This window comes from Leptodactylus fuscus, chromosome 2, assembly GCF_031893055.1.
Source record: "Leptodactylus fuscus isolate aLepFus1 chromosome 2, aLepFus1.hap2, whole genome shotgun sequence".
NCBI classification, from domain to species: domain Eukaryota; kingdom Metazoa; phylum Chordata; class Amphibia; order Anura; family Leptodactylidae; genus Leptodactylus; species Leptodactylus fuscus.
In genome coordinates this window covers 177,411,688-177,431,347 of record NC_134266.1, presented here as the reverse complement: position 1 = coordinate 177,431,347, position 19,660 = coordinate 177,411,688, and the positions used below count along the sequence as shown (strand labels likewise).

General features: G+C 40.4%; 1 protein-coding gene across 3 annotated transcripts in view; it reads right to left on the bottom strand.

Annotated features, from left to right (window-relative positions):
* The window catches only part of GABRG3 (gamma-aminobutyric acid type A receptor subunit gamma3), a 417,910-nt gene that overhangs the window by 142,374 nt on the left and 255,876 nt on the right, over positions 1–19,660 (bottom strand). For all 3 annotated transcript variants that reach the window (XM_075265197.1, XM_075265198.1, XM_075265199.1), the window contains exon 4: positions 11,577–11,797. In XM_075265197.1, coding sequence (XP_075121298.1) covers positions 11,577–11,797 — 221 coding nt within the window. The remainder of the gene's footprint in view (positions 1–11,576; positions 11,798–19,660) is intronic.

The following is a 19,660-nucleotide window of genomic DNA, read 5'->3' as shown; positions in this document are numbered from 1 at the left end:
GAAAGGGATAAAACAGCAGATATGCGAATTATCGCAACATTCGATTCCGCAAATCGAGAAGTGGTGGATGTTTTAAAAAACACTTGGGAAATTCTTAAATCAGACCCAGACATTGGTCCCCAGATTAATGACTATCCGCTTGTCACATATAGGAGGGGTCCTAACCTTAAGGACAGATTGGTGAAGAGTCATCTAGCACCCCTTGTAAATGATAACTGGCTAGGGAGGCATGCTCAGGGTCTGGTGGGGACTTTTTCCTGCGGATCCTGTCGGGCATGCGCATCAATCGTACCTGGCAAGACCTTTAGGAGTAATTCGACAAATATGGAATATACTAATAAAAATTTCATAAATTGTAAGACACGAGGAGTTATTTATCTGGCCAGCTGCTCCGCCTGCGGAACGCAATATGTGGGTAAAACCATTCGCGAGTTCCGCAGAAGGATTCGTGAGCACATAAATGATATCTCTAGAGGCGAGGACACCCCTTTGGCACGTCATATATGTGAGAAACACGGTGGAGATGTGTCCATTGTAAAATTCCAGGGAGTGGAACTGGTCCATCCATCTCCTCGGGGGGGAGATTTTGATAAAAAGCTCCTGCAGCGGGAGGCTAGATGGACCTTTACGTTAAAGACTGTGAAACCGTGGGGTCTTAATGATGGCATCTCGTTTGCCTGTTTTATTTAAACTTGGGTTCAGTTTACCATTTCCATATGTGGGTTTTTGTTTGGTGATTTACCCTATCTACTACCTTTTAAGATCTTGGATGGTGGTATAGGGTGGTAATAGTTATGGTTACAGCTATGGTAGTATGGTTCTATAGTTCTTGGTAGGGGTTATGCATGAGGTGTAGTCATCTGTTTTCCCTGTGCAGTATCCCCGTGTAGCTGGTACCAGGATGATGTGCTGAGTGAGTCCCCCTCTGGGAGGGGATCCCAGTGTTCTGTCATATAGTCATGGTGTTTTATATATTCATCAGGTCATATACTCACCTGTATAGACATTTCCTTTGTAACAATTGTGTATTTGAACTGCAGGGGGGCGGAGTTGGGGAGTTATTATGAATGGTCTTTCTGGCAGTTCTCATCTAGCTGATGTCATTGAATGTGCAGGGAGCTCGGGGCGGAGTCGGCCGTATTGAGTAAGGACACACCTCCGGCTTCTGAGTGGTGCTCGCCTGCACATGTGCAGTAAAGACACAACGTCACATGCCGGCCGTCAGAACTATGGGTCTGGTTTGCACACGCTGATTGGTTATAGCGTCTGCTAGGGGGTGTGGCTTTGCACATTTAAACTCAGCATTCTCCCGCGCCCCCCTATGGCTAAACATCAATGCCATGGGGGAAACAGGAGTCATATCATAAGACGCTAATGTGATTTAGATAGTGGTCAGTTAATCTCCTGTGCACAACAAAAGCCTCTGATGATTCATGCTGACGGAGAGTGTTAGTATGTTGAAACGCGGCGTCAGGCTAAGTTTAAGATTATCTCAGCTATTGTTTTAGCCCTAAAGCAGGCAAGGGGAATTGAGCTGCCTGAGCTGCATGTGATTTATCAGCAGCAGAGCAGCTCTACCCGGATAACTACCTTAGCTTTTGATAGGTGTTACTATCCGGTTACTCTGTATACCAGCCTGCTAACAAGTCCTCTTTTGTAGGCATTTTATTGCACAGCAGAGAGCTTCAGTGTTTTAACAAAATGAATTATTAACTGTAGCTCCAGCTTATGGGAAGGAAAAATCTATAGCAGTGGAGTTATTTGCCAGCCAGTACTCTATAGATAACAAAGGTGGCTATAGCACACGTTTTTCCAGCCCTGCTCTTTAACCTATTATCCACAACAAAGATAAGAAGTGTAACAATAGTGGGGTAAATAAACGATTGTGGAGGACGGTGTGTCCCACTCCCCCACAGGCTAGGTGGTTGCACATTATCATTACCTTTGTTAATTTTGGGGTATTTTATACCACATTTTTGTTATGTTGTCTTGTACTAAGTATAGCTTTTAATACATATCAATAAAAGTGAATTTTTAATACGTCCCTGATAGTTACCTACCTATCTCCAATTTTTGTTTATTAACTGGGCACGTAGCATTGGTTATCTCTACTTTAATTTTTGAATGTGCGTCAGTTTTGGTGCATAATAACTAAAGAGTAAAGTAAACCATTGGACTGCCATCATGTATAACCACTGTCGATCCTTCACCTGTTGCAAGTACCCATATGCACAGGATATAGGTGATTACCCTGCTGATCTACATGAAGTGAGTCTGTTAGCAGGGAAACCAGGAATAAACCAACCACAGTATCTTATAGTGCTCAGAGCCCTGAACACAGTGCTATACTTTGATTGCAGAAACACTGCAAGTACTGCACATGCACAGCAACTGGAAGAACTGCAATTTCAGCTGGCTTACACTGGCTCCCATTGTGATGCAGATAAAAGACCACTCCCACTGCCTTACATTGCCTAAAATTGCAGGAATAGGCAATGTAATAATAGACAGTGTATGATAGTTGGAGCAGTATAAGCTCTGTAAGCTAAGCAAAGCTGCAGTCCTTCCAGTTATAGGTGACAATAGCTGTGTATGTGCAGTACAGCATCCCTCATACTTTAGAGCTCCAAGACTCGGAAAGCTCCTCTAAGAAGCATTTCAAGGTCCTGGAGTAGCCTAGCCAGTCTCCAGATCTCAAGACTATAAAAAACCTTTGGAGGAAGTTGAAAGTCCGTGTTCCCCAAAACATCACTGCTTTAGAGGAGATCTGCATGGAGGAATGGGCCAACATACCAACAACAGTGTGTGCCAACCTTGTGAAGACTTACAGAAAATGTTAGACCTCTGTCATTGCCAACAAAGGATATATAACAAAGTATTGAGATGAAATTTTGTTATTGACCAAATACGTATTTTCCACCATAGTTAGCAAATAAATTCTTTCCAAATCAGACAATGTGATTTTCTGGATTTGTTTTCTCATTTTGTCTCTCATAGTTGTCTACCTATGATGTCAATTGCAGGCAGACCTCATCTTTTTAAGTGGGAGAACTTACACTATTGCACTAAATCATTTTTACCCACTCTGGTTCCTTTTTCTGTAGAACACTGCATATCTAACAGTAAAATTGACATAATAATAATAATAATAATAATAATAATAATAATAATAATAATTATTATTATTATTATTATTGTTATTATTATTATAATTTTCATTTATATAGCACCAACATATTCTGCAGCACTGTACAATTTGTAGGGTTCAAGTACAGACAAAAAAAGAAAAACATTACTAAGAAATAGTAAATTCACACAATGGGACTGAGGGCCCTGCTTGAAGGAGATTACAATCTGTGAGGTAGCGGGGGTGACACAAGAGGTAGTGACTAGAGATGAGCGAACACTAAAATGTTCGAGGTTCGAAATTCGATTCGAACAGCCGCTCACTGTTCGAGTGTTCGAATGGGTTTCGAACCCCATTATAGTCTATGGGGAACATAAACTCGTTAAGGGGGAAACCCAAATTCGTGTCTGGAGGGTCACCAAGTCCACTATGACACCCCAGGAAATGATACCAACACCCTGGAATGACACTGGGACAGTAGGGGAAGCATGTCTGGGGGCATAAAAGTCACTTTATTTCATGGAAATCCCTGTCAGTTTGCGATTTTCGCAAGCTAACTTTTCCCCATAGAAATGCATTGGCCAGTGCTGATTGGCCAGAGTACGGAACTCGACCAATCAGCGCTGGCTCTGCTGGAGGAGGCGGAGTCTAAGATCGCTCCACACCAGTCTCCATTCAGGTCCGACCTTAGACTCCGCCTCCTCCGGCAGAGCCAGCGCTGATTGGCCGAAGGCTGGCCAATGCATTCCTATGCGAATGCAGAGACTTAGCAGTGCTGAGTCAGTTTTGCTCAACTACACATCTGATGCACACTCGGCACTGCTACATCAGATGTAGCAATCTGATGTAGCAGAGCCGAGGGTGCACTAGAACCCCTGTGCAAACTCAGTTCACGCTAATAGAATGCATTGGCCAGCGCTGATTGGCCAATGCATTCTATTAGCCCGATGAAGTAGAGCTGAATGTGTGTGCTAAGCACACTCATTCAGCACTGCTTCATCACGCCAATACAATGCATTAGCCAGTGCTGATTGGCCAGAGTACGGAATTCGGCCAATCAGCGCTGGCTCTGCTGGAGGAGGCGGAGTCTAAGGTCGGACCTGAATGGAGACTGGTGTGGAGCGATCTTAGACTCCGCCTCCTCCAGCAGAGCCAGCGCTGATTGGCCGAATTCCGTACTCTGGCCAATCAGCGCTGGCCAATGCATTCTATTAGCCCGATGAAGTAGAGCTGAATGTGTGTGCTAAGCACACACATTCAGCACTGATTCATCACGCCAATACAATGCATTAGCCAGTGCTGATTGGCCAGAGTACGGAATTCGGCCAATCAGCGCTGGCTCTGCTGGAGGAGGCGGAGTCTAAGGTCGGACCTGAATGGAGACTGGTGTGGAGCGATCTTAGACTCCGCCTCCTCCAGCAGAGCCAGCGCTGATTGGCCGAATTCCGTACTCTGGCCAATCAGCGCTGGCCAATGCATTCTATTAGCCCGATGAAGTAGAGCTGAATGTGTGTGCTTAGCACACACATTCAGCTCTACTTCATCGGGCTAATAGAATGCATTGGCCAATCAGCGCTGGCCAATGCATTCTATTAGCTTGATGAAGCAGAGTGTGCACAAGGGTTCAAGCGCACCCTCGGCTCTGATGTAGCAGAGCCGAGGGTGCACAAGGGTTCAAGTGCACCCTCGGCTCTTCTACATCAGAGCCGAGGGTGCGCTTGAACCCTTGTGCAGCCTCAGCTCTGCTACATCAGAGCCGAGGGTGCGCTTGAACCCTTGTGCACACTCTGCTTCATCAAGCTAATAGAATGCATTGGCCAGCACTGATTGGCCAGAGTACGGAATTCGGCCAATCAGCGCTGGCCAATGCATCCCTATGGGAAAAAGTTTATCTCACAAAAATCACAATTACACACCCGATAGAGCCCCAAAAAGTTATTTTTAATAACATTCCCCCCTAAATAAAGGTTATCCCTAGCTATCCCTGCCTGTACAGCTATCCCTGTCTCATAGTCACAAAGTTCACATTCTCATATGACCCGGATTTGAAATCCACTATTCGTCTAAAATGGAGGTCACCTGATTTCGGCAGCCAATGACTTTTTCCAATTTTTTTCAATGCCCCCAGTGTCGTAGTTCCTGTCCCACCTCCCCTGCGCTGTTATTGGTGCAAAAAAGGCGCCAGGGAAGGTGGGAGGGGAATCGAATTTTGGCGCACTCTACCACGCGGTGTTCGATTCGATTCGAACATGGCGAACACCCTGATATCCGATCGAACATGTGTTCGATAGAACACTGTTCGCTCATCTCTAGTAGTGACCTTTTAAGTTCTTATACTGTGATGATAATGTCACCAGAAGTCCTGACATCTGCATTGACTGCTGCTGATAACACTGGGAAAGTTATGGAGGCATGGGGACCTGACGATGAGAGAGGGGGCTATAGGGAGCGGGGACTTTGAATAATCTGAAGTCACATGTCAGTTTTCTATAGTATCTACAGATACCAGAGATAGATGTCCTTTTTGCACAGTAATCCTAATCCATGCTAGAAAAAATAGGTCACATTGTGATCATGTGACTTATTAAAGAAGGTGAACACAAGATACGGAAAGACACTGTGAAGAGACAAATATTACTATTGAGGGGATGGTTTTTCAGGCAATATAATAAGTAAAAGAAAAACGTGTCCCTTAAAAAATAAGTGAGAATAATAACAGGACCCTTAGGATAGGTCATCAATATATGATCTGTGCTGAATCTTCTTCCTTTTGCCAATGATATTATCATCAGCAGTGAATAGAGCTGAGCAATACAAGCACAGCCCCTAGACAATGTACAGCGCTACAAACCAAACAGTTCAATAGCTGACATGTGGATCTCAGACCCCCACTGATAAACTATAGTGATTGATCATCAGTATATAAGCTTCAGTTTCACTCAGCAGAATATTGTTGTGTTAACATGTCCTAAAGGTATGTTCAAGAAGTTATCTATATTTTTTATATCAATCATATTTTGGCATCTAAAATGTTCATATTATTCCCAGAAATAAATATTTAACATGATTGGAAACAGTTTCCCGTTTATTTAAATGAGGAATACATATACTGTACATGCTGCTGAATATGCTAATAAAAAGGAGTACATAGAAAAAGTCTAGATTTCAGAAGTTCTACAGAAATGATCTGTTTCAGCTCCTGAATATTTTAGCTATAGCCAATATTATTTCTCTGTCCTTTATTGCAGTGAATAAAATAAGTTCAATTGTGCCAATTGTGTATCAGCTTACAACATTTTCTTCCTATATTGTGTTTATTCATGGTCTATATTCTGCTTATGTAGCTTGACTGTTGCTTTCTAGTCTACATTTATTCACCAAAAATGGTTTGACAGTACATTGAGAGCAGTTATGGGTCATGCTATTCATGTGTACTGGCTCCCTGGATACTTACAAGTTCAGAGGGCAATGAATTCAGTGAACTTACACTTTGGGCTATGAATTTCTCAGCAGCCATTCTATTTTTCTAAGGTTCTATGATCCTTGTATAATCTATTTTTATCCTTTAAGCTATATTTTAGTTTGGAATTCAATGTTTCAGTTAACAAAAAGGAAAAATGTTCAAAATTTTCACCATTAAAGCATACGGCTAACCAAAAATAAAGAGATGCTTAGAATTTTACAAAAAAATCATTACCAAAAGGTTTTGGAGAAGGATGTCTGATGAACAGATGGTGTATAGAGATGAGCGAACTGGTTCGGATCTAACTGGATATGTCCCAAATTTTCCAAAAGTTTTGTGTTTGTGAGAACCTGAAACTTTTAGTGCTCGTCACCCGCAAAGGTACAAATTATTATAGTCTCTTCAGACCCCTGAGTAAAATAGGGGAAGGTACATGGAATGTATAACAGAATAAGAAACATTAAGGGCAAGTTCACATGGAGTTTTTTGGTCAGGGTTTTGAGGCCATAACCATTGAAATTAATGGGAGCCGCTCAGGTCTTTTTTTCCGGGAGCCGTTTCTTCCAGCTCCCAGAAAAAAGAAGCTCGATGCTCATTCTTTCGGCCGAGTCGCCTCGTGATACGGCCTGAAGACACACCCTCCTCTGAACTGGGCCCCTTCATTTGGCCTAATCCGGAGCAGAGGGCACAGCTTTCAGTTGCAGCTACCTGGTTTTTGGATTGGAACCTAAGCTGTCTGAGCGCTGGGGCCCGCTCCCAGTGCTGCAAGAGAGCTAATTTACATAATGAGAAAAAAACGGATTGTAGGCGAACGGCGGTGCAGAGAAGACAAAGAAAGGTAGGTGAAGAATAGCCTTTCTTAAGGCTATTCCGACGTGGTACCTACAAAAAATTGTGTCTGACTGATAGGATCCCTTTAAATGTGCAAAATGTGCACGATATGGAATAGTGAAAGAAAAAGAAAAGTGTGTAATATGCAATATCTTCTGAGTGCCAAACTGATCATGCCTTGTGCATTACTAATAGATAGATAGATAGATAGATAGATAGATAAATGATAAATTTTTCTATTGTGAAATATAGGGTCAGCACATACAAAATGCAATAAATTTTAGCAAGACAAATTTGTAAACATCAAACGCAATTTTTGTAATTTTTGGCTGACCTTCTATCTGACTTTGTAAAAATCAAAATTGAAAATGGCTGGCACCATTATGATATGACTGCAAAATAACAGATTAGCTGTAAAGGGATTATATAAATAGCTTAGAATAGTGTGGTTTGTAAAGTTAAGTTCTGGAAATCAAATCATGGGCCAAATGGTTAATCTGAATATTTGTTTCTATGTGTAATACATAATTGTAAATAAACTCTAGGTGTTTTGTGTGTACATTGTATTTATAAAACATTATCTAAATTTTGAATGTGTACTCTCAATAAGATTTTTCACAATACCTTTAAATCTGTATTTTTAACTATATATTTGACCTACTATAACAATTGTAAAACACTAAATTGTCTTAAATTGTCTCTGAATCTAAAATGAAGAATTTAGCACTATTTCTCGTAAAAATCATGCACAAATCTTGAAAAAAAAAGCAAGAATTGCTAAGTACATGTTGTATCTCTCTCACTTGTTCTTCATAATATTACCATTTCATTTGAATAACATTACAGACAAATATTCACTTTGATATTAAAAATGATTTAGAAAGTAGATGGAGGGAGTGTTTAGGTTAATGTAAAAATATATTTTTATCCCGGACAACCCCTTTAAGTGACATGGGCTGGACTGGAGGACAGGTTGGCAGTAAGAGTCTTCCAGTCCATACCCTTAGTCCACTACAGGGTTTTTCCTAAGTTGCAGGTGTTCTCAGGTAAGGCTTCCTGAGGAAGGTAGTCTGGTAAAAGGAGGGCTGGCAGGTTTACTGCTGCTGTATTTGGTGATACATAGGTTGGCCTACACTAGGTTAGTGATAGAGCCAGACAGGCTTAGGTCTTGTTTTGTTTGTACGATGTTCCTTTTGTTTGTGCTGAAACTTATGAATAAAAGGAGTTTGAAACCTGCAAACAGTGTGGACACTATCATTGCCGACCCCAACTCTGTGAGCTGATCCCTATTCTGTGACTGAGGGAACGCTTTTAACACTGCTATATCTTCAAGATACGACTGAATACTGCATACAATGAGGCGATAAATTAATTATTTAGGGGCCACATGGTGGCTCAGTGGTTAGCACTGCAGCCTTGCAGCGCTGGAGTCCTGGTGTTCAAATCCCACCAAGGGTAAAAAACCATCTGCAAGGAGTTTGTATGTTCTCCCTGTGTTTGCATGGATTTCCATCCCATATTCCAAAAAAAGACATACTGATAGGGAAAAATGTACATTGTGAGCTCTATGTGGGGCTCACAATCTACATTTAAAAAAAAAAAATAATAATTATTTAGAGGAGGAGAGTTGCCCGATAAATGGATATATATTTATATATTTCAAATTTTGTTATATTCACTTTAACTATTCATATTTGAAAAGTTGTCTATAATTTATTTTTTTAAAAAAAATTCCATATTTGCATGAACCTCAGTTTTCTCCATTATCTAATCTACCATCGGGTAAAATTATTTTACTTCTGAATATCCTGTTTTGCTAGCATTATTTAAAACTCTTGCAAACTAGCGTAGAGTAGGGTTGAGCCGATCTTGAGATTAACAGGATCGTTTTTAAAATCTGATTTTCGATCATTTTCCAGTCGATCCCGATCGTGAAATTTGCTCGATTGCCGATCGGGATCCGATCTTTCCCGATCCCGATCGCTCAACCATAGTGTAGAGTCTATAGAAATTATTGGTAACCTAAAATTCCCATTGACTACCATCTGGCCCTCCTTGGAAAAAGTTTGGACACCCCTGGTCTAGAATATTGAGCATTGTGGATAATGTGAGTATCTTTAAAAGGCATGTTCCAGGCTTATTAATTGATCGTCCCATCCTTAGGAAAGGTCATCGTGAAGATCAGTGGGCGTCAGACACCTGGGTTCTTCAGTGCTCTGAGAAGTAATGCAGCCTCTTCACAGAAAACATATCACAATCCTGTATGTTTGTATAACAGCTGTGCTTGGTATCGCAGCTCAGCCCTTTCACTTGAATGGAACTGAGTTGTGTACAGGCCATGTGACTAATAAATGTGAAATCATATAGTCTGAGAAGTGTGATCGGTGCTGGTAACATGTTTCTGTGATCTGTGAGGGCCACAGTTGCTAGACACCTGTTGATTTTTAATTGATGACCTATCCCAAGGTGAATAAGCCACGAATATTCCTTTATGTAATTGTTTTTGGTCTTTCCAAATTGTTTAAAGGGAATCTATCAGGCGATTTGGGAGAATAAACGTTTGTCTTTTTACATTACAGTGAATGGAGATTGATGCCGATGGAAGGTGCTTCATCTGCAACAACCATTCTGTCAGCTTCTCATTCAGTTGTTATGATCCTATTATGGAGGTAGCTCCCATTTCATCACTGCCTGTTTTTCTGAAACCTAGTGGCATGATATGGAATTACAGCCAAGCCAGAGCATCTCCTCCAAAAGGAAGTGACTTATCCGCCGATGTCGGGAAAACCAGGTAATGATCTATAGGAAGTGCCCTTGCAAAAGGGGGCACTCAAGCAAATTCTCCTTTGAACTTCAAGGAGAACATATTTGCATGTTCTTTTACCAGAATTCTCATTGTGGGATGTATGGCCTATAAAACCCTACACACTGAAAGTTGGCAGTAGTCTTGCTAAGTGTAAGTAAACTAAGTATTCCGATATATCACTAAGCCCAGCACCTCAACCTCATTTAACACTATTAACACTCCAGGCATTTTCATTTTTATATTGTAATAAAAGAGATATTGAAATACAATATGCCATATTTAATTTTCTGATTTTCATTTAGTGATCTGCTTTACACTAGTATCATGACCAAAGGCAGCAAAAGAGCGGACCACAATCCTTGAAGTCTATGTAAGAGGTTTTTTTTAGAAATGCTATATAGAGGGAGGAGAAGTAGATAAACACCATCTACTGTCAGCAGTAGTGAATGCAATGATGAGTCTAAAACAGTCTCTACAAATATATTTAATGTAAAAACTAGGTCATTTTCTTGTGACCCTTTCTCAATGAAGACCAGTGAAAGGTCTCAACTCTTCCTGAACCAAGATACATATTTAACACAACTCGAGGCTTCAATGAATACATATCATGACTTAAGAGAAACATAATGTAAATATAAAAGTTAGGGCTAGTTCACAAGGGGGCAAGGAGGCAGATTTTGACAACGGATTTCGCGTCAAAATCCGCCTCCATACAATGGTGGTCTATGGAGACCGCTAGCATTCTTCATTCTGCTAGCGGCATGTTGCTGCTAGTGCAAAAAAGAAGCGAGCTGCCCTTTCTTCAGGCGGATTCCGCGGCTCGCTGAGCCACGGCTTTTGCCTGGCGGCATCAACTTCCAGGGTTGGTCCATTCATTTGAGCCAACTCCAGAGGGGAAAGCCGCAACCACGACGGTCGTGGCAGGCGGGTTTTGACCTGAGAGTGACGCGGCTACCCGCGTTACCCTCGGTGCCAAAATACGCCCCCCCCATGTGAACGAGCCCTTAAAGAGAAGAATCTGTCCACTGCTTCTTACACACCTTTGCCCCTGCTTTCGAAATGGGTTGAATCAGAACTACCCACCACACTAGGTCACACCGCCTTCTTTGAGTTTATACTTGATGAAGAGTTTGCTTTAAAATGTATGTATGTATGTATGTATGTATGTATACCATGATACTTCTGTGGTTTGAACCAATATACAATTAAAAATCTTTTCCCATGTATCTGAATATATGGTGAGCCATTTCACATATTTCTATTAGTGATAGTACAAAAAAAAAAAAGAGCACAAATAAAGGATTCAACAGACAAAATGCTAACACTGGAATAACATTATGGTAACATACCTTAATGTGTACAATATTTTGCCATCATTCCATATTCGTAGGAGTTGATTTGGAGTAGTAATCCAATGAGCTTCGGCAGTTTTTGAGTTCCGAAAGATAGTGTCTGGAATCCATATAAGTCCAACCATATTGCTGTTGAGAGTTAAAATCTTCATGGTGCTATTGAACCTGAGACGATTGTCAGTCCATGTTTGAGCAAAAAATATATCTATTTGGTATTCCTGTCAACAACAAAAAAGTGGGATCAAACTTCTATTTTACATCATAGGTTTTAATAAATATATATTGTCTTGTATGTGCAATGAACATGTTTGAGGCATTTTCTGACGACAGGGGTCTATTAGTTTTGCAATCACATCTCCCCATCCTGTTCCCGCCCACACTCTCCTAAGCCACAAGCCCCGCCTTCTTCCTAGGTCTGTAAAACTAACCTGGGAAACGGGGGCAGCAAGGCGAGAAGAGGAGTGAGAACAGCGTGGACTGGACCAGTGGCAGCGATCTGTGCAGGTAAGTGGACACCAGGGGGGGACTAGGTAGCCAGAGGTTTTTTTTTAAATCACTACACAGTATGGAGTCTAACAATTAAAGCATTCAATTTTTAGACTCCATGCTGTGGAAGAAACATAGACAAACACAAGGGTAACATACAAACTGCATGCAGATGGTGCTCTTGGTCAGACCCAAGGACCCCTGCTCTGCAAAGCAACCGTGCTAACTACTGAGCTACCACGCTTCTTCGGTTTCTGTTCCTTTTCCTTGTAGCTTTAAATCTTCTACATAAAGATTCAAAGAATCCATATTTAAATTAATTCAGACATGTACGTACAGCATTTTCTTCTAAATTATATTTTATGATATAATAAAAATACTATCTAACCATTATGTGATTTAAAATCAAGTCTATGGAGATCCAGAATCTCATACATTTTTATTTCAGTTCTCATTACTGTTTCAAAATTCTCTTGAAATGGGAGTAATATTTATTTTCCTCCTCTTTCCTTTACTATAAAATTGCAACACACTGAACTTCAGGAACTGCTAATTGTCATTAAAATTAAATGCAGCTAATTTATCTTGGAATACAGCTGTCTAAACTGCAAAATGTGACAAAGGAAGGCTTTTATGTATATTTAAATGCTATTTAAAAACATTATCTTGGTTGCTGCTGCCTGCCTTCTAGCAACTATTAAGTCATGCACTAGTGGAGGCATTTGTCTCATTTAATATAAATGCCCATTCTCAAGCTAGAGTCTATTGCAGGATACCAAAAAGCCTTAGCATGGTCTTCTACACTTGGGAGATGAATGAAGTGAGAACCACAATACCAGTTTCCATATTACACAACTAACTTTATTGTTTAAAGCCATTTACTTCCAAATGCAGATCAGTGGTCTACCACATTATGAGAAGAAATATTGTGGTCTCTTTGGCCATCTAAAAACTAGTTCAATTTCTGAGACACAGAATTAAACCAAAATGTCTCTCATGGGTTGACTGTCCAGATAGAGACTAATTCAAAAATATTTAGTGAGCAATTTCCCAATAACAGCCCAATGCCTCATTCATGAATTTTATCAAGTATTGTTTTACAAAGCAGTAAAAATATCACCATAAAGTGGTGTAGAGCAGCGGCACCCAACCTTATTTGTACCAAGGTTCACTTTCATGCAGCCTAATTTTCCTGTGGCCTGGCGGGGGTGGGATTTCCACGCAGGGTTGGTTGATTGGGTGACTCACAAGAAAACACAATAAAATGTATATTCAATAGTTACATTTATACGTTTCCCTATACTTTATTAATGGAAATCCTTCTCCATATTATGCATAACTTATTGGTGGTATGGACTGCCCCCTAAATAAAAGTATGGGTACGGTGGGGGGACCATCACACAGGGGACACTACTAGGGCACTATTACAGTAATAGTGGCCTCACCCCAGTTAATAGCATTATGTGTGTGTGTGTGTGGGGGGGATTGTTATTAACTGTAGGGTAGGCACTATAACTGTATTAGTGCCTTAATACTGCCCCCACAGGTAATATTATTAACTAGGAGGGCATTATTACTGTAATATTGCCCAAGTAGTGCTCCTCACTAGTAATATTACCTGTGTAAGTATATGAGGGAGGTGAACTATTACCTGTGGGGGGAACTATTAGGGCTCTATTACAGTTATAGTGCCCCCAAGTTCATAAAATTACCTGTAGGGGCACTATAAGGGCACTATTAAGAACACCAGTCCACTAAGAAACAAGTAGAAAAAAGGTTCAAAATAACAAAAACAATTAAATATTAAATTAAAAAGTTACGTATTATAAAAATTGTTTGCAAATAAATATCCATTAGAGATGTATTACACAAAAACAATACATAAGCAGGGTAGGATGCAGTCCATGAATAATATGGAGATCAAACATTCACAAAGTGTGGATGATCGATTAAGGTCTAACAGTCCTACATAAGCATACAAGTGATTTAGCAGTGTTTTTAGTGATGCTGAATGACATTGATAAAATTTGAGTCATTAAAAACAGGTGTAGCTGGACCCAGAGCATACAGAGACATGCTGACATGCTGTTTTGAGCACATCTGCGTATTTAAAGGCACATGTCATAATAAGGTGCAACCCCCACACAGTTGCTTCTGCAACCACCAATCACCTTAACACAGACCCAGGCACGAGGAGCGCATGCACCATTGTCCCAGCAACTGAGGAAAGCCATTAAAACCGAAACATGTCATAAAAACAAACAGCGCAGGGGGAAAAAATGCATTAAAAATAGCATCAGATCAGAAGGTCTTTTTTTCAGTAAGTATATTAAAGCACAAAATATCAACACTAAATATATGTTTATGGAATCTCTGTGACTAAAGGGTTACTATCCCCTCGTTCGGGAAATACAATCCTATCTATACTATCTATATAATACTGAAGCTGGTATAAGCATAGACCACAAAAAGTATGTATAATAAAACATATCATTATATGACAAACCTAATTGAATACCTCTCTGACTAAGGTGAGAATGACTCCATATTATTACAGGAATACTTTTTGTCTACCCTACTATTTAGTCCCAAAAGGCCTTGGGCCTGTGTTTTTAAAATCACACTTCAGTAGATCTTGGCCTCAATCACCTCCTCCTGGATTTCACAAGCTTCAATGCCTGCAAAATGCAGGACCCTCACCATCACTTCCATGAACATCTCTTACTTGCTGGATAAGGCGAGGGCAGCCCTGTCCTGTACAAATAGATTTCACATGCTCTCTGAAATGGATATGCAAATTGCTTTTAGTTTTGGCAATATATTGTATGGTGTCACAAAATAGACAGTAATTATGAGCGAAAACTCAGGAAAATTTAATAATTTCTTCTGTTATCAAGGAGAGACAACTATTGTCGCCAGTTGGTGGCAGCATCCGTCTTCCCCAGCAAAATGGTGCAGCCTCATGTTAATACACAAATGATGTTGGGCCTGTGGCAGGATGACTTTCCTTTCTGCTAGGAAGTGGGAAAGAGAAGAAGAAGGGACGACTTCAGCTCTGCTCTGTATCTCCTACCTTATAAATTCTCCTACCTAAATATTTGCTATTTAGGTTTTATACTGTAAAATTTACAGCAATTGGTGTCATCTCCTTTCTCCCTGCTCCTGGCAGGATATGTCTGCTACTCCTCTGGACGGATATCAATAAAAGATCAATTTGGGGTTGACACACCCAGTCAGCTGTTTTTAAGGGGCCACAATGTACATTTGGCTCCCCTTCTTTCCCCAATCTCACAGGTATTAATTACCTGTACTATGGGGGCTGGCTGACTATAGTAAATCCCCCATAGCACAGGTAATCCTAGGGCAATTCAAATGAAAGATGGATCTGCAACACTCCTCTTCATTAATAAAACTTCATCTTTAATTCCATTTTACAGGACAATACAAAAAACTCCATACAAAAGATAGAAAAAACATATACAAAAAAGACGCAATAAAAACCGGTCAGTATACCATCGCTGACGCGTTTCAAGACCGTCTTGGTCTCTTACTCATAGCTGTTTGTGGTATACTGACAGCGGTTTTTATTGCGTCTTTTTTGTATATGTTTTTTCTATCTTTTGTATGGAGTTTTTTGTATTGTCCTGTAAAATGGAATTAAAGATGAAGTTTTATTAATGAAGAGGAGTGTTGCAGATCCATCTTTCATTTGAATTGGGATTAACATTATCGTGGCCTTGGAGTCCCGAAGGCAGCGGATCATGCACCTCACTGAGAAGTTTGTACAGGTGAGCTGTTTGGTGACCAAGTTTTTGATATATTGGACATTAATCCTAGGGCAACCTAAGGAGCTGACCACTTACTCTGACCAGGAGATTTCCACAACATCATGACCACCAGGTCTATCAAAAGCTTTGCAAACACCAGATAAATGAATAAATCCTCCCCGGACACATATTTGGTATTTGGATACACAGATTTGGACTTATCTAATCAAGAGGACAAGTAAGAGAAGGCAAATTTATATGTGAATCTAGTCCCATACTGAGGGCAGCTGCTCTCTCATCAATATTTCTTTCCTTGTCCTCTGGTTCGCAGCCACCAGTGGCCTTTCCCCTCTCCACAGGTCTCTGCAGTGTTGCAGCACATGCACCTCAGGACACCTTCCCCTCTCTTTTCTGCCTTCAGTCAGTAGGCAGTCAGGACACACAGAAGTAGGAGGAGGCAAGCAGCAGAGACAACGCAAGCAACTCATCCCTGTCCTTTATGGCAGAAGCAATCGTTTAATCCATCAGAATTCAGTGTTTCAATATGAAACACTAAAGTTTCTTGAGGAATATGAGGATAGAGAATCTCTCTGGTACAGGTAGAGTATTTCATAGTTACAGACACCATTCTCACACAATGTTACCCTTATTACCTGGAGTATGGGCAGAGACATTGGAGGTGTAGTATACTATACTAGTATACTCATAGTGTATACCTACATGTATGATTTGTAATGCAATCTTAATATAATGTCTTGAAAAAATATTGTTTGTATCCTTACCTACTTATTTAGTATTTCTTATTATAATAGTAAGACATTAGTTTCTCTCTTGTATGATGGATAACCACTTGATATGCTTAAAGGGGCTCTATCAGCAAAATCATGCTGATAGAGCCCCACATATGCCTGACTAGCCTTTAAAAAGGCTATTCAGGCACCATAAATGTTATATTAAACTACCCGCAGTCTTAAAATAAAACCCTAAAAAAGAATGTGATCTACTTACCCATCGTGCACGCTGGGTGGGCATTCAGGGTGCACCGTCTTCTTCATCCACGCGTCTTCTTCCTCCGATGTCCTCTGGTCCCATCCTCCTCCAGCGCTCGCGAACTGACACTGATAAAAAAAAATGGCCTGGGCGCCTGCGCAGTAGCCGTTGTAGAATCCGTATGCTACTGTGCAAGCGCCCAGGCCATTTTTTTATATCAGTGTCAGTTCGCGAGCGCCGGAGGACGGGACCGGAGGACATCGGAGGAAGAAGAGGCGTGGATGAAGAAGAAGACACACCCTGAATGCCCGCCCACAGTGCACAATCCGTAAGTAGATAACATTCTTTTTTAGGGTTTTATTTTAAAACTGGGGGGTAGTTTAATATAACATTTACGGTGCCTGAATAGCCTTTTTAAAGGCTATTCACGCATATGTGGGGCTGTATCAGCATGATGTTGCTGATAGAGCCCCTTTAAAGGGATTTGTAACAAACTGGATTTGACCTAAATTTTCCAAAAGATTTGTTTTTTGAAAGAACCAAATCCTTTTTAATTCATCTGGGGTGAACTAAAATGGCCATCACAAAATATAATGCACAGTTAAAATATAGAGGAGAAAGAAGGTAATAATGTCTCTTTGTCCTAGATAAGCATCTGACATCACCTAACAGCCTCTTAGCCAATCATGAATGGTAGGTGAAGAGGTTGCAGTACTGATTTCATAGGATGATGGTGCAGTGGAAGCCATCTTGTGATCTTCAAGCTTGGGCACAGACGTGTTATCATTGCATGATCCAAAGAAATTCCTGTTATTCTTTAAAAACAACAGTAACATTGCAAGAGGACTACAGAATTATAGGAGGGGGACTACCATGTTTCCCTGAAAGTAGGACACCCCCCGAAAGTAAGACATGCAGGGGATTTCTGTTGAATTGCCTAATATAAGGCACCCTCCGAAAATAAGGCATGCCCAAAAATCATTGCAGCTGGCTGGACACTGTGCAATGTGCTCCTTGAGCACAGGAAAGCCGGCTGCTGCCTCTGCTGTTGTATCCACTGTCCCTGCTGCTGTAGGATGAGCTGGGAGATGCCCGCTGTTCATATGCTGAGGGCAGTCGGCTCTCCCAGCTCATCCCAGAGGCAGAGGCAGCAGCCGGCATACAGCAGAGGCAGCAGCCGGGTTTCCGTGTGCACACGGAGCACATTGCACAGCATCCAGCTGACTGCAATGCCAGTGAAGTGAGGCTCTCCGGCACAACCACCGGAAGCCTTGCTAAGCCCGACCCACCACTTCTGCTGCCGGGATGAACAGCAGCACCAGCGCTGCTATGAAGATGGGAAAGGTAAGTAGGATACCTCCACTAAGGAAGTGCCGGGATGACTGCCGGTTGTCATAAGACGTCCCCCAAAAATAAGACAGGTCCTATATTTACGATGACAATTTAATATAAGACACTGGCTTATTTTCGAGGAAACACAGTAATGGAGCTAAGGTTAGTTATATTTAAACAATTTTAGAAAGATGGACAGAAAAATCTTAAGAGTGGGGGAGGAAGTATTTCTTCTGTGTGGTGTAACTACACATTTCACTCTGTTACATGTACACTGGACAAGTCACCCTTTCATTGGCACAATGATCTTATTTTCTTAAGTCTTTTTTGCAATAGAACGTATTTTTAACACCATTTTATTCATATGCTAATTAGGCTCTCTTTTAGTGAAAAATCTAATTTTCTTAAGGTTTTTTTTTTTTGTAAGTGTCTTTGTTAACCAAAACAGAAAAATTACTCACTGACCAGGTTACTCTTTCAGTGCATTCTATTTTTCTTAAAATAGATTTTTTCGTAAAAAAATTAATATACACACAGTCTCCAAATTATATTATAAGTGTTAAAATATGTAAAAGCAAGCACTGCACTGTGTATGTCACTGTCACTTTCATATAACTTTAGCTAGTTTAATTAGAGAGCTAGAAATAGGCAGGATAGAGTCCTAGGGGCCCAGATAATGCCATACGCTATGTTTTAAGCCAATTTAGGCTCTAGTTTGAGACAAACTTATTTAAACCGAAACAAATCTTTGAACTGAATCATCAAAACTTCAAAGGTAACAAATCTTCAAAGGTTCCCCCTCAACCATCTGTAATTAGCACTGAGAAAAAATATTAATGTACATCTACTAATATGCTATAACATGTATTTTTAATTAGGATAACAATGAAAATAATACATATTGTAAAATGTTATAGCTTCCTGACCTCTTCTTAATGAGACCTTCTTCCTGACCTCCTCCATTTTTTGCAACACCTAGCCAGTCTGGCATTTTTCTACCCTTATTCTGCTCAATCACTTATTACAACCGAAAAAGATACCTGAAAAAGACATATTGTAGATATACTCTAGCAAATAAAGATGGGCAAAATGTATCCATATGTATTCAGTATATTCAACTGCTTTAGATTTGTAAGCAATTATTTCTACTACATCCATGGGAGGCTGAGTAAAGATACAGTACAGGAAAAGAGGCAAGTTCCTATCCATATGTCTATTTATTAAGAATGAATTACCTAACATATTATACATATCACTTCCTCACAATGTTGACAGAGGATTATTTATGTATATACAGTAGCACAACTGTTTCCATGGTACTATACATTTGTGAAGGGGTTTACATACATACAGAACAAGTGCAACAAGAAGTACAATAAACACAAAACAAGAAGACTATTCTGATACAAGTAGAAAAGAGGACCTTGCCTACATGGGCTTACAATTTGTAAGGATGAATAGAACTTAAAAAAAAAAAAAAAAAAATCTTTATAATAATATATAGTA